Raw genomic sequence first — 13,306 nt, forward strand, 5'->3', positions numbered from 1 at the left:
CATTTCGGTGGTAATTCATTTAATTCTGCAGCCTTCGGGATCTACGAAATTCAACTGAACTGAACACATGTGATTGAGGACTTTCATGTCTAAGTAAAGAAATTGTTTGGTACGCTAAGTTAGCTGGCTGCTTTACAACATTCAAATACCTCTACTCAAAACTCCCAACAAGAAAGTATGTTTTGTAAAATGAGGAATCATTTATTTATTTAAAGATGGCAGTGTAGCATTTTAGCTAAGTAGTTATACAAGTTCTAATTAGCTATTAGCTACTGTTACTGCTAACAATAGCTATTAGCTGCTGTTTTTAAGTGAGCAAATCTACACTGTAATTTTCATTTTATATTCTAATTTAAGAAATGGACTATATGTACTTTAAAAATACAATCTGTTTGTATACTACATTTGTATTTATCTAGTATTGCACAACCTTCCAGATGATAAGAGCATCTGTTGGACTGTTAGGTGTCTCAGCCCCTTCTCACTTCATATAAATGTATGCCATTAGTTTCTTTTTCCATGTTAAACAACTGTTATCCAATGCCACACAGTTTTAGAAGTTTTTTACTGTTTAGAACGTCCCTTGTTAGTGGTAATACTGGAGATGTGGAATCTTTCCCTTCAAAACCCTCCCCTGTAGTTCACTGAGAACTCCTGCTGTGTTTACTGCAAGGCTCCCCGGGGTCTTTGGTTGCTCCACCATAAACATCAACTCCATTCTCAGCCCAGGGTATCACACTGCCCTGGGTTATTTTGCCACATCGGGCTAAGCTGGCCACCTGGTTGGACGTCAGGACGCGGTCCCAAAGACCCACCTGGGACAACTCTCCAACCAAGGCTTGGGATGAGTCAAAACCTCCACCCAGAGAATCCTGGAGAAAAAAAATACACATACCTAAAATAAATGTACTTTTATTTCTAATGCCTATGAGCACAGCTTTAGCTTTTTTGTTGCCTTTGGCAAGAGCGTGGATTTGAATTTGGGAAATGAAAAAGATGTGGTGATCAGTATGAACACAAGCCAAGAAACAAAAGCAGACATGTGGGGCGGGCTCTTTTAACTACCAGATCTGTATCCATCACACATACACATCTCATTCATAGCATCACATCTTAGCACACTATCTGAATGCAGGCAAGCAGAAAATATAATTCATGGATTTACTTACTTTCTCAAAGTCACTGATGCTTTCATTTTCTAGTTTTAATTATAGCTAACAGAGAAGCCAATAGGTGAGCAGAGGCACAGCCGCAGTGGCTAAACTTTTGACTGCAGCGCTGTACTCAGGAGGACTCGCAAAAACGAACTTTTTCTCTAAGCTTCTTGTCTGCTTTTAACCAGCTAAAACTTTAGTTACTTAATTATGTATTTTATTCACCTGCTCTTGCCCGAGAATGAGCACTCCATCAGGTCGAATGTGATGTCCAGCGGCTAGTCCGTGACCTTCTCCCTTCAGCCTCCCCCCTTGGTAGGCCTGCCACACTCCTCCCTTTTGTGTCCAGCTCACACAGATGTGCTGCCAGCTGCCCCTGGAGAGGTTCAGAGGCAACTGAGCCACCTAAGAGCAGGGGAACAAAAGGGCAGTCCAGATGAAGCAGATGTCATTGTGAGAGGTTTTGTGAGTGCCACAGTTCTGAAGGTAAGGCGGGTCATCAGACAGCTTGTGCTGAGATTGCATTTGCATGAAAGAAATGCAGCTCTAAAGTCACAAGAAAGCCCTTAGACACCTTTTGATGCTAAAGTTCTAAAGATGGCTCTTATAATGCTTTTTACTTACCAAAGACATTCTGTTACCTCCAAGGACACACAACTTTTTCTCCAGGCATCTATTACCATAATGACTTCATTGGATTGTGCCTAAAGCCACTGCACTGCGCTACACTACCCTGCAACCCAAGGTGGTATCTCAGTTTATCATTTAAACACATGAATGGGGTTATTTAGCTTGTCTAAATTGGCTGTTTCGTTTGATGTGTTCTGCTTATTTGTATGCTAATTCAAAGCACTTTTTCTTCCTCAATAGACAGTAGAAATTCAAATTTAGGCTATAATTTTTTATCGATCCATCCATCTATTCTTAACAGCTTCTCAGCTGTCACAGGGCAAGAGGTGGGGTACACACTGGGCAGATCGTTAGTCTGTAGCAGGGCTAACACACAGAGAGGCAACCATTCACACCTATAGCTGTTTTTGAACCACAGGTTAACCTAACAAACGTGTCTTTGGACGGGGATTGGAAGAGTCCCTGAAGAACATGCAAACTCCACACAGAAAGGCTCCAGCTGACTAGTGGATTAAACCATTACCCTTTTATGGTTTTTATGTACCCCACTAGTGGCAAACATTGTACATGAGAATGAACCATCCAGAAAGCAGAAGCTGGCTTTGAGTGCCTTTAAGGTTCTAATCATCAAATAGATCATGGCTCTCTTCCACAGTGTGTCTTTTACCTTGTCTTCCTCCCATCACCCCCAAGCTGTCAAAGAATATGGCTGCTCTTCCCCTTTTCTTCCTGTTAAAAGGGAGTTTTTCCTTCCCACTGTCACCAACTGCTTTTCAAAGGTGGTTGTTTGAATCTTAAACCTTGAACCTTGATTGTTGAGGTTTTTTCTCTGTTACTGTAGGGTCTTTACAAGATAAAGCACATTTGGGTGACTGTTGTCTGATTTGGCACAATATAAATAAAACTGAATTGAACTGAAAAATCATTTGAAAAAAGGCTGAGAAGCTTCCTTGAAAATCCAGAGGACTACAGAGAAGTTGTGAAATAGGTATTCACTCCCCACACTGTCAGACACTCTCAGTACCTTGTCATTGATGAGCAGCTCAGCAGGAGCGTGCAGGCCTTGCAGCAGCACCAGTTCATTCGGCTGTTCGGGGACAGCGTACGACACGGGGGTCCCAATGCCTCTCTCCGCGGGGCGCAGCCACAGGCAGATCGTGAAGGCCCGCAGCTTTGGCATGGAGTGCGTCACAACAGCGTACATGTAGTTTGTCCGTGTTGGGAAGGACAATCTGTATCCCTCTGGGAAAGAATGCCCTGAGAAACCTGGGGAAGTGACAGAAACCAGAAACCAGTTAAGCAGATCAAACAGTTTCCCAGCTTTTATTATATAACTGCATTTTCGTCACAGCATCTGATGTGTTTTTTAAGCTGGGTATGAATTTTATAGTCTTTCTCATCTTTTTTTTCTTTTACACAAGTTGAACATGATTTATTCATTATAATGAAAGCCCATGGCTTGATTTGATTAAAAGCGAAAGAAAGTCGAACCTCTAGGGTTATTTTTTATGCCAGATTATTTCTCATCATTAGTAACTTAATTCATTTTGTGAGTGATTAATCAGTCACTCGTCATTTCTCTCATCATTTTAAAATTCTTTTTCATTAAGGCACATTAAAATGCGCCTGCACACAAACACGAATGTTCTGCTTTTTTCTTCCATTTTTCCCCCTTTGCAATGATGCCGTACCTTCCTCCAGCCCTGAGATTCGGTGGTGTAGTTTATTGATGCCCCGCTCGATTTCCTGATTGTGTTTCTCCGTTTCCAGCCTCAAGGCTTTTCTCTCTTTCTCGAGAAGCTGTACCTTCTTCTCCAGCTCGACCTCTAAGTCGTCCATCCTCCAGGAGCTGTCAGAACCAGCTCTGTGCCCAAGATCAGGCAACCTTTCTGGGCTGCCAGACATCCCACCTTCCTCTGGCACTCCGGAGGTGTTGCTGTCTGTCTGGTTGTGAGGAAATGGGCCAATATCTGACTGCAGAGGAGGAAGTCAGTGGAAGAAAACTTGGTCAGAATGTGGTTTATACAGTCTAAGGATGAAATAAAAGTGCACAGTCTCTATGGAATTCTGTTTAGTAATTCTAGCAGTATGGGTATTATATGAAAAGAAAAGAAGCAGCAACAAGTTCTTTATCCAAACTTCATGTATACCCTAGCTCTGAACTCTAACACTAAAACTATGTTTTGGGGAAAAGGAAAAAGAACTGATTGACTGATTTAATAAGGAGTCTTTATATGCTGCGGATAGGTTTAACCTTTTTTCCACTTAAAAGAACACATCAGCATTTTGGGAAGCATGTTTTCTGAGCGTGTGTGAGTCTATTTCTATCCTGTTGCACAGTTTGCTTGGTTGGCATGCAGGCAAAAATAGTCTGGCACAAACTCCAATAAGAAGAGAACATTTTATTTTTATACTTTGGCTTTTTATTTCATATATGTGTATATATACTGTATATCAATCTTAACAGACATTTGTCCCTGCTTCACTCATATGTATATATACTGTATATCACTATCCTCACTAGTATCTTAGCTTCAATTTTTCCAGATGCCTTTTGTTGGATAAGTGCAACTTTCTCAGTTCCCAAAAGGTTGATTCTGTTCATCTGGACGTAACATTTTGTGGGAGAAACGTTTCATTAGTCATCCAAGTGACGTCTTCAGTCTCAGCTGACTGCAGGTTTCCCCAAGCTTATAAAATGTACATTTGAAGAACAATGGGCTGTGAGGTCAGTTCCTTGATCATTAACATGCAAATTGTCTCAGTTCTTTGTAAGTTTACTCCAGCTGACTAGACTCATTTTGCATCAAGGTTTATTCTGCTTTTTTCAGCTCCTCTCCCTGCCCACTCTCTGTCTGCCACACGCCCTACTAAACTCTAACTGCGAGCTGGTCTCCAGTTCCCCAAACACCTGCTTCAGTTCAGCCTACCTGCAAACAGAGCACGCCCGCTTTTTTTCAGTCTTCAGACAGCCAGGTCAGTACGAAGCAGGCAGATAGAAGGGAGTTAGATGATATCAGCTCTTGGCAAAAATTCTAAATAAATGTATTTCTATATAATATTCCTCTAAACTGTTTTTTTTTTAATATTCTTAATAATAGTGGATCTCTGTGTTTTAGAGGCGCCACAGTATAGTGGTTTACACATTTGCCTAGCAAGCAAAAGATCCTCAGTTCAAATGCAGAAGGAGACACAAATCCCTCTGGTGTTGTGTGAGAGAGGGCATCCAGAGTAAAAAGTCTGCCTGCTGTGGTGACACCTTGCGAATAAGGGAGCATCTTTATTGAATCTCTAAGTTCACCGCAGCTAAACATTGACTAATTTTTCCTTCATTGGCCATAATTTATCCTAAGGCTTCACTTTCCACTAAAACAACAGAAGCATGAATAAAGCAGTCTAAACTTAATAGCACTTGTTGCTCCAGAGAAAATGGCAAAAAAATGTTTATTGAGTTGCTAAATATGGTGAGTCATCTCATGTCTAAAGAGAATTTTTTTTCTTTTCAGTTAGGTATCACACACCAAACAACAGAAACTCACAATTCCATATTAACGTGATTCACTGAACACTCAAACCACAAAGGAAGCACTGAGGTAAATAAAGACTCAGCAAGTTTCCTCAAACCTGCTTGTCCAGGCTGTTCCCCGAGCACATTATTACATGGTATATGCAGTCTAAATATACAGAGATGCCTGGGAAATATACTATACTCATGAGAAACACGCTGAACATGTATATGCAGCTTTAATGCATATGCAAGGTTTTTGATGGAGCAAAGATAGATGACAGATGGAATTTCCAATGAAATGCTCACAGCATTATATTAAGATGTACTTTAGCAATCTCTCCAGCCATAAAAACACCACTTTGCAGGACTGGGTGCATTTTCTGATAAAATCAGCAATAAAACTGTCAGCAAGGCTTTTTCCAGAAAGCTGCAATATGTCATTATCGTCAAGCTAAAACAAAAAAAAGCTTTAATCGCTGATTCTGAAACAGATGTGTCGTCATGCTTCATTCATTGTTAATATTATGGGAAATAGTAACTGGTCTGGTTCTGGTTTATAGCACAGCTCTACTTTACTTAAGGAGCCAACAGTATTCAACTTGTCTCATTCACCCATTCACAAAAACTCTTTTTTTTTCCTGCTTAAGTGTTTTATATCTAACATTCACACATTAGAGAACAATTTCAGGATCAGTATCTTACCCAAGGATACTTTGGCCTGCAGACTAGAGGCTGGAAAAGCGAGAAATCAAACTACCAACCACTGGCGGATCTAGAAGATTTTACATGAGGGGCCAAAGATGGGGCGAGAGGTCTAGTCAGGGTGCCAGTCGCTCCCTTTGCCTCCCTGGTGATCTGCCCCTCCCACCACCTTTAGTAGAAGACCTGCTGTACCACCTGAGCTACCCTAAAAAAAATGATGCTCACATTAGTTCTGCTTTATAAGTCTGTACTGCAGCGCCAACTGTAACTGCTAGTACATTTGTTGGCATGATCTCAGAGATGATTAGGAGAGTTTGTTTGGGTTTTTTTTGCCATATTTCTTTGTGTGTCTTTCTTTGTCTGTGAGGCTGTATTTAAAAGCACAACAGTGCTTTGAGCAAAATGCAGACCGAGTTTCACATGTGAGGTTTTAACCTAATGTTGGTCACAGATGAAATATCAGCAGCACATCCAAATTAGAGCTCATCCTGCAAATTTCAGGACATTCAGAAGTGGTTGAAATACGTTACTAAAATCACAAGTGAAAATAAAGCACGCACAGTGGCACTGGAGCAAAAGTCAAGTCAGCCTCTGCAGTAATTAAATATTTTTATTCATGCTCCTGGCACACTAGTTTAAGAGAAGAAATGTCTTATTTTATATGATTAGTAAAAAACTGATGCTTACTGTATAATACAGACAATAATACCCAGAACGAGAAGGCTCTTTGATTTAAATTTTCAAGCACTGTGTGGTGCTTCTGCTGTAATATATTGAAGCTAATGTGTTAATGCTGATGGGATATGTTCAATTCAGATTAATTGCTCTCCTGATACATGAGGAGACATCATGACAGTTATTTTTCCTTTTTGTTTTTCTGGCTGTACAAATATTTGGGCATAGCTGGCTGTATTAGGAGCTGCAGCAGACTAGACATGATGCAAAACAACATCTGCAGACCACATGCAAGAAGAAAGCTAGGTTCAGGGGATTTAACCAGTGCTTTCCACCTTTGACCACCAGTTCACAAGGTCTGAAAAAAAAATCTAAATCTGCTGTACCTGTACGTGACTTGGATGGTGGAAGAAACAGTTTGGGGGGGGGTACGTGGGCGAAAGAAAAAAACAAGAGATAAAATAGCAACAGAGCAGGAATTCAACTCAGGCACAACTTAAGTTCTGTGAGAACAGGGATGAAAGTCGTCTGACAGCAGTGTAGGGTGATAAGGTTATGTGTGACAGATCACATGGATGCATCCTATAGAGGTTTTCTCTGACAGTGGCAATGCAGACACAACAGACCGAACAAAGGAAGTGACCCACCACACAAGCATGTCCTACATAAACTACATCAGAGGAGCAGAACTGCAGGGAAACACAATCAGCCTGTGTTTGGACCAAACAAACAGGAACCTCCTGAATTATTCATGTCATTTCTTTAGCCCCAAAATGAGGTTATCCTTCATCTGAATCTGGTCAAGTAAGAGCGTGTTTGATGTCACTCTGCTGTCTTCTTTCCTTCACTGCCTCCTGCTCTCCCTGCACGCATCACTCTTCACTCTTTCCATTATTTTATCATTTCAGTTCTGGAATTAGCAACAGTGTATGTGGGCTTCATTACATATGTCAGGTGTGATGACATGGAGAAAATTAGGTGTTATTAACAACTGACACAAACACTGTAGCAGATAGTTCACTGAAAAAAATAAACCCCTTGTTTTCATGGGTCATATCCATAAATCCTAAAGGGAGCTCTAGAGTGAAGAAGAAATAAACAGCTAGGTGTCTTCACAGTGGCCAGCATGGAGGAGTGTGTTATAAATATTTAAAACAGCTCCCTCTCCATCAGTCTTACACTGTGGAGATTCTTCTTTGTGCCCTCAGGTGCCTGTGGTGACTAAATACTGCTCCCTGGGATTAATTACACCTCGATCAAGTGCTGCTTGATTTGTATGCAGAGTGTGGTTTGTGTGCTTTTCTCGACACTCTACCTACCTCCAGTTTCTCTATACGGTCTTTGAGCTGAGTTATAGCCTGCTCCAGTTCATCCACAGCTCGCACTGTGAGCAGGTGGACACCGTCGGAGGTCGCAGACGGGCTGTCCCGCACCATGATCCGGTCCAGGTGCGCCTCCTGCGCCGCGCCTTTTCCTCCTCGCAGCGCCGCGGAGCTCCCACGTCTTCCCGCGCTGCTGCTGCCGCTGCTCCTACCACTTTTCCCGTCCAGCCCCTTCTCACACTCGGACAGCTTCCCCGTCAGCTCCCTTATGGTCCGCTGGTCTGTTAAGATTTGGTCTTTCTGCTGCAGAACGCTCTGCCGGAGCTCCTCCGCGGTGGTGCGGAGGTAGCCCCAGTCTTCGCCTGCGTACAACGACGGGTCGTCCGCTTGTTGCTGAAAGTTTTTCGGGTTGCACTCCCCGGCTGGGATCGGAGTGCAGATCAGCCGACTGACGGTCGGGTCATGTCCGGTGAGTCCGGTGACCCCGTCCAGCCCGCCGAGCCCAATGTTGAAGGTAGGCGCTTCTGAATCGGGCGTTTCAGAACCGTGGAGAGCACCCAGGGAGCCGGGCCGGGCCACGGAGCCCGCAGCGGCGGGTGTCTGCGCTGCGGCGTCCGGGTACAGCGAGTGGTTGTCGACTGCTGGTTGCTGTTGAGCCGCAGCAGCCTTGGAGGATCCGGTGTGGACAGCCGCGATGATGCAGATAACCGCTCCGATGAAGGCCACCATCCCGGCGGCCAATATAATAACGATGAACTTCAGGGTGGCGGCGGGGGCGATCGATTATTAGAAAAATCTAATAACAATAATAATAATAACACTCCTTATCTGCAAGAAATAAAAAAGGAATCTTGCCACCAAATAAAGCTAAATAAAGTGTGAAATGACTGAAGTTTAGTCTGTATAAATGAGAGAGAGGGACAAAAATCACTCCTCACATCCCCGCTTTAAGAGAAAAAAAAAACAGGAGATGGAAAAATGAGAGTTCCGCACCATAATTGAGTGATCACGGAGTCAACAGAAAATATCAGAAGCAGATCGTGTGTTCCACCTCCTCCTCCTCCTGTTCAGCGCGCATGTCCTCGGTTTTCAGGCAAAAAATCCAGCCTGTTAATGCCGAGACGGAATCACGAGGGGGAGAGAGATGGAGGAGAGAGAGGAGAAGTTAAATGTAAAAAAAAATAAAAATACAGGACACACCTGTCCCCCACCTGCACTGTGTTTAACAGCACAACTTTAACCTTTGGGGAGGGCGGTTTGGACGAGCGACCCTTTTCTCCCCCGTTTTCACAGATAAATTTTATTTTGCAGAATACATGCAAAGAAATTTTGGAGGAGAGGTGATTTTGTTCTTTCCATTTTCACTTCAGCTTCCATCAAATTCTGAGCCAGCTTTGTCCTGCATACATACATAAAAAAAACCCTCCCATTACACGAGAAAATTAGTTTTTCGGCCCTTTGGCTACAGCTATATTTTCCAGCTCAACAACACATTACAGACCGGCTATACTGTAATGTGATGTGTGCAGAGCCATAATTCACCCGGGAGGCTCCCTGTGGAACAGCGCCACAGCAGCAGAGATGACAAAATGATGACCCTAGTGTGTGTGTGTGTGTGTGTGTGTGTGTGTGTGTGTGTGTGTGTGTGTGTGTGTGTGTGTGTGTGTGTGTGTGTGTGTGTGATAAAGACCCGGAACTAATAAGAGGTTTCATTACACCGTGTGATGCACACTCTTAATTAAAAAAAATGTATTTATGCATGTGCTTTAGATAGAAAATGGGAGCCAGCATATAGGCTGGTGTGGGAACAATCCCTGTCTCCCTGGTATGAAAATGAGCGTTGCAGTATGCATTCTCACACTTGTAACAAGGGGATTTACCTTAAGACTGCTCAAAGTCACAGGTATTAAAGGCTCAAACTTAAGATGGGTGAGGGAGATGACATCCAAGATGTCTGCTGTGGAAAAAATGTCAGGGTCCTGGGTCTCCTGACCCAGCGTTTTAGTTCATTGTGATTTTTGTATTATTGTACTTGGTGTGAGTTTCTATGGTTTCTAGTTTCGATCCCTTGCCCTTCATGTTTCTCTATGTCCCCTCTGTTCTGTGTAAGTCTGTGTCTGCATGTTTGAGTTCCCCTCTGTGTCTCTCGGTTCTTAGAGTCCTCTGCCTTATGGTTTATGTCTCTGTTTTTCTTAGTTGCTGTCTCCACTGTGTCAAGTTCGCGTCTCTGTGTGATCCTTCCTGTTTTACTTTGTAGGTCCGTGTCTTATGTGAATGTGTCCTGCTTTGCTTGTCTCGTCAGTTCTAATTTCCCCCAGCTGTGCCCTCCTTCTGTGTCTCATTCTCCTCGTTACTTCCCAGTGTATTTAGTCCCTGTGTTTCTCTGAGTCAGTGTTGCGTCGTACCCTCAACAAGCTGTGTGTGTTTTGCCTCCGTGTTGCCAGTGTTTTGTTTCCAGTTCAGTGTTTTGTGCTTCAGTGTTTTAGTCCACCAGCGTTTTTGTTTGTCTTTTGGTGAGTTTAGTTAGTAAGAGGTTTTCCAGCATTAAAGCTGCGCTTTAAGTTGAACTTCTGTGTCTGAGTCCTGCATTTTGGATCCACCACTCCTGCTTGCCCGCCTGCCACACAGCCAACCATGACAGAACGACGCAACCATCAAATGGATCCTGCGGACTCACGGTCTCAGTATCTCGCGCAGTTGTGGAATTACTGCCGGGAAGTAATCCACGCTGAGGACACCCCCAAGAGACTCCTTCAGGTGGTCTTTTTTGACAACTTTTTGTCTTCCACCCTCTGCACAGCTGGTTTTTTGGACATTAACAGATTAAAACAACTAATAACAGCTCTGAGAGCCAGGATATGCTTCGAACTGTTTGGCATGGGCGGTCCAGGCACGGTAGAGTCAGCTACCCTCCTGGAAGCCCTCGCTGCCTGGTATTCTCAGCATCAGCATCTGTTCCCATCAAGCCTTATTACTAAATCATTCCATCCTCCCTTAAGAGAGGGACTGCATCCTCGTTGCCTTCACCCCAGTACACCAGCGTCACCTGTGTCTCCAGCAGCTCAGCTCCCAGTGTCACCTGCCCCGCAGCCTCCCTCAGCTCGGTTAGCTGCCCCGCAGCCTCCCCCAGTAGCTCCAGTGCCGCCTGTAGCGCAGGCCCCAGTAGCTCCAGTGCCGCCTGTAGCGCAGGCCCCAGTAGCTCCAGTGCCCCCGTAACTCTGGCTCCAGTAATAGTGGTCTCACACACTCACTCCATGCAGGGAGAAAGTATAATTTTACCTCAAGGTGCTTTTTGTAGTTCAGCCGCCTTTGGCACAGTTTGCCGCTCCAGGGCTTCCCCAGAGGCTAGGTCCCAGTCCTGAGATGATTCTGGACCCCTGGAGTTTAAGCAGCCACCCGAGGGACCGCTCCGGCCTTCGTGTCCTGTTTCTGCTGGAGGGTCCGAGGGACTGCTCCGGCCTTCGTCTCGTGTCTCCGCTGGAGGGTCCGAGGGACCGCTCCGGCCTTCGTTTCCTGTTTCAGCTGGGGGGCCCGAGGAGCCCGTCCAGCAGCCTTCCTCGTCAGCTGGTGGTTCCGGAGAACCACACCGGCCTCATGCCTCGTTGGCTGGAGGGTCCGAGGGGCCCGTTCAGCCTCCCGTCTCCGCTGGAGGGTCCGAGGAGCCTGTCCAGCCGCCACCTGCGGCCGCTTCGTCGTCGTCTGGTCCAGCTTCATCCGAGTCTTCGTCTTCGTCCTCGTCTGGTCCAGCTTCATCCGAGTCTTCGTCCTCGTCTGGTCCAGTTTCATCCGAGTCTTCGCCTTCGGCCTCGCCAGGCCCAGCCTCCGTGTCTTCAGCCTCACCTGGCCCAGCCTCCGCCTGTGCTTCGCCTGGTCCGTCTGTTCCTGCCTTGTCATCGCCTGGTCCGGCCCTGTCATCGCCTGGTCCTGCCTCGTCTGGTCCTGTGCCCACCGGGCCTCAGCCAGTACGCTTGACACTGGAGCGCCGCCGCTGCCTTCCGCGCGGCCGGCCCCCTGAACTGTTTGGACTCCTGTGCTGTCGGCCCCCTGGCCGGCCCCCTGAGCTCTTCTGTTTTGGACTCCTGTGCTGTCGGCCCCCTGGCCGGCCCCCTGAACTCTTCTGTTTTGGACTCCATTTGCTTCGGTGTTTTTGTTTCGTGCCCTCCTTCCTGGGCCCCCGCCGCCCGCCCTGGTCGGGTTGTTTCCTGTTTTGGGCGGTTTTTGTTTTTTTTCGTTTTCTTGTGTTGGGCTGTCGGGAGCCAGCCCTTGGGGGGAGGGTACTGTCAGGGTCCTGGGTCTCCTGACCCAGCGTTTTAGTTCATTGTGATTTTTGTATTATTGTACTTGGTGTGAGTTTCTATGGTTTCTAGTTTCGATCCCTTGCCCTTCATGTTTCTCTATGTCCCCTCTGTTCTGTGTAAGTCTGTGTCTGCATGTTTGAGTTCCCCTCTGTGTCTCTCGGTTCTTAGAGTCCTCTGCCTTATGGTTTATGTCTCTGTTTTTCTTAGTTGCTGTCTCCACTGTGTCAAGTTCGCGTCTCTGTGTGATCCTTCCTGTTTTACTTTGTAGGTCCGTGTCTTATGTGAATGTGTCCTGCTTTGCTTGTCTCGTCAGTTCTAATTTCCCCCAGCTGTGCCCTCCTTCTGTGTCTCATTCTCCTCGTTACTTCCCAGTGTATTTAGTCCCTGTGTTTCTCTGAGTCAGTGTTGCGTCGTACCCTCAACAAGCTGTGTGTGTTTTGCCTCCGTGTTGCCAGTGTTTTGTTTCCAGTTCAGTGTTTTGTGCTTCAGTGTTTTAGTCCACCAGCGTTTTTGTTTGTCTTTTGGTGAGTTTAGTTAGTAAGAGGTTTTCCAGCATTAAAGCTGCGCTTTAAGTTGAACTTCTGTGTCTGAGTCCTGCATTTTGGATCCACCACTCCTGCTTGCCCGCCTGCCACACAGCCAACCATGACAAAAAAGCTCATGGGCTTCACTAGATCGAGAATATTAAAAAAGATTAATGAGTCGTTTAGATATGAAGAGAGGTAACTGAGAAATGTAAATAGAAGCAAGTCACATTAAGTAGCACATAGCAAGTGTCTGAGCACTGCCGCAGTAGCATGTGTTATTGTAGCTTTCTTTCCAGAACATGTGAGTGTGCAAGTACTTCAGTGGGGGAAATAATTAGTTGATACCCTGCAGAAACTGTTGCATGGCCAACACAGAAAGACAGACAACCACTCACACATAAGAACATGGAGACACCATGCAGAAAGGCTGAAAAATGAAAGATTTGAACCCAGGACCGCTCAAAAATCCTTAGAGGAATAAATATTATGT

At 45.2% G+C, this 13,306-nt stretch overlaps 1 protein-coding gene across 2 annotated transcripts; it reads right to left on the reverse strand.

Moving 5' to 3' along the window:
• Positions 1–641: 641 nt before the first annotated feature.
• Positions 642–8,720, reverse strand: nptxra (neuronal pentraxin receptor a). Of its 2 annotated transcripts, none has more exons than XM_085352196.1 (5): positions 7,989–8,720; positions 3,476–3,758; positions 2,809–3,041; positions 1,380–1,559; positions 642–872 (listed from the first exon to the last, which is right to left on the reverse strand). In XM_085352196.1, the coding sequence occupies exons 1-5, from the start codon at positions 8,718–8,720 to the stop codon at positions 642–644; spliced, it is 1,659 nt and encodes a 552-aa protein (XP_085208322.1). The 2 variants fall into 2 exon arrangements, with proteins under 2 accessions (XP_085208322.1, XP_085208321.1); XM_085352195.1 differs by having other exon boundaries at positions 2,809–3,050.
• Between the last annotated feature and the right edge of the window lie 4,586 nt (positions 8,721–13,306).

The sequence above is a fragment of the Diplotaxodon limnothrissa genome, linkage group LG4 (genome assembly GCF_057381915.1).
Source record: "Diplotaxodon limnothrissa isolate DT_005_m linkage group LG4, D_limnothrissa_male_GT1.1, whole genome shotgun sequence".
Lineage (NCBI taxonomy): Eukaryota > Metazoa > Chordata > Actinopteri > Cichliformes > Cichlidae > Diplotaxodon > Diplotaxodon limnothrissa.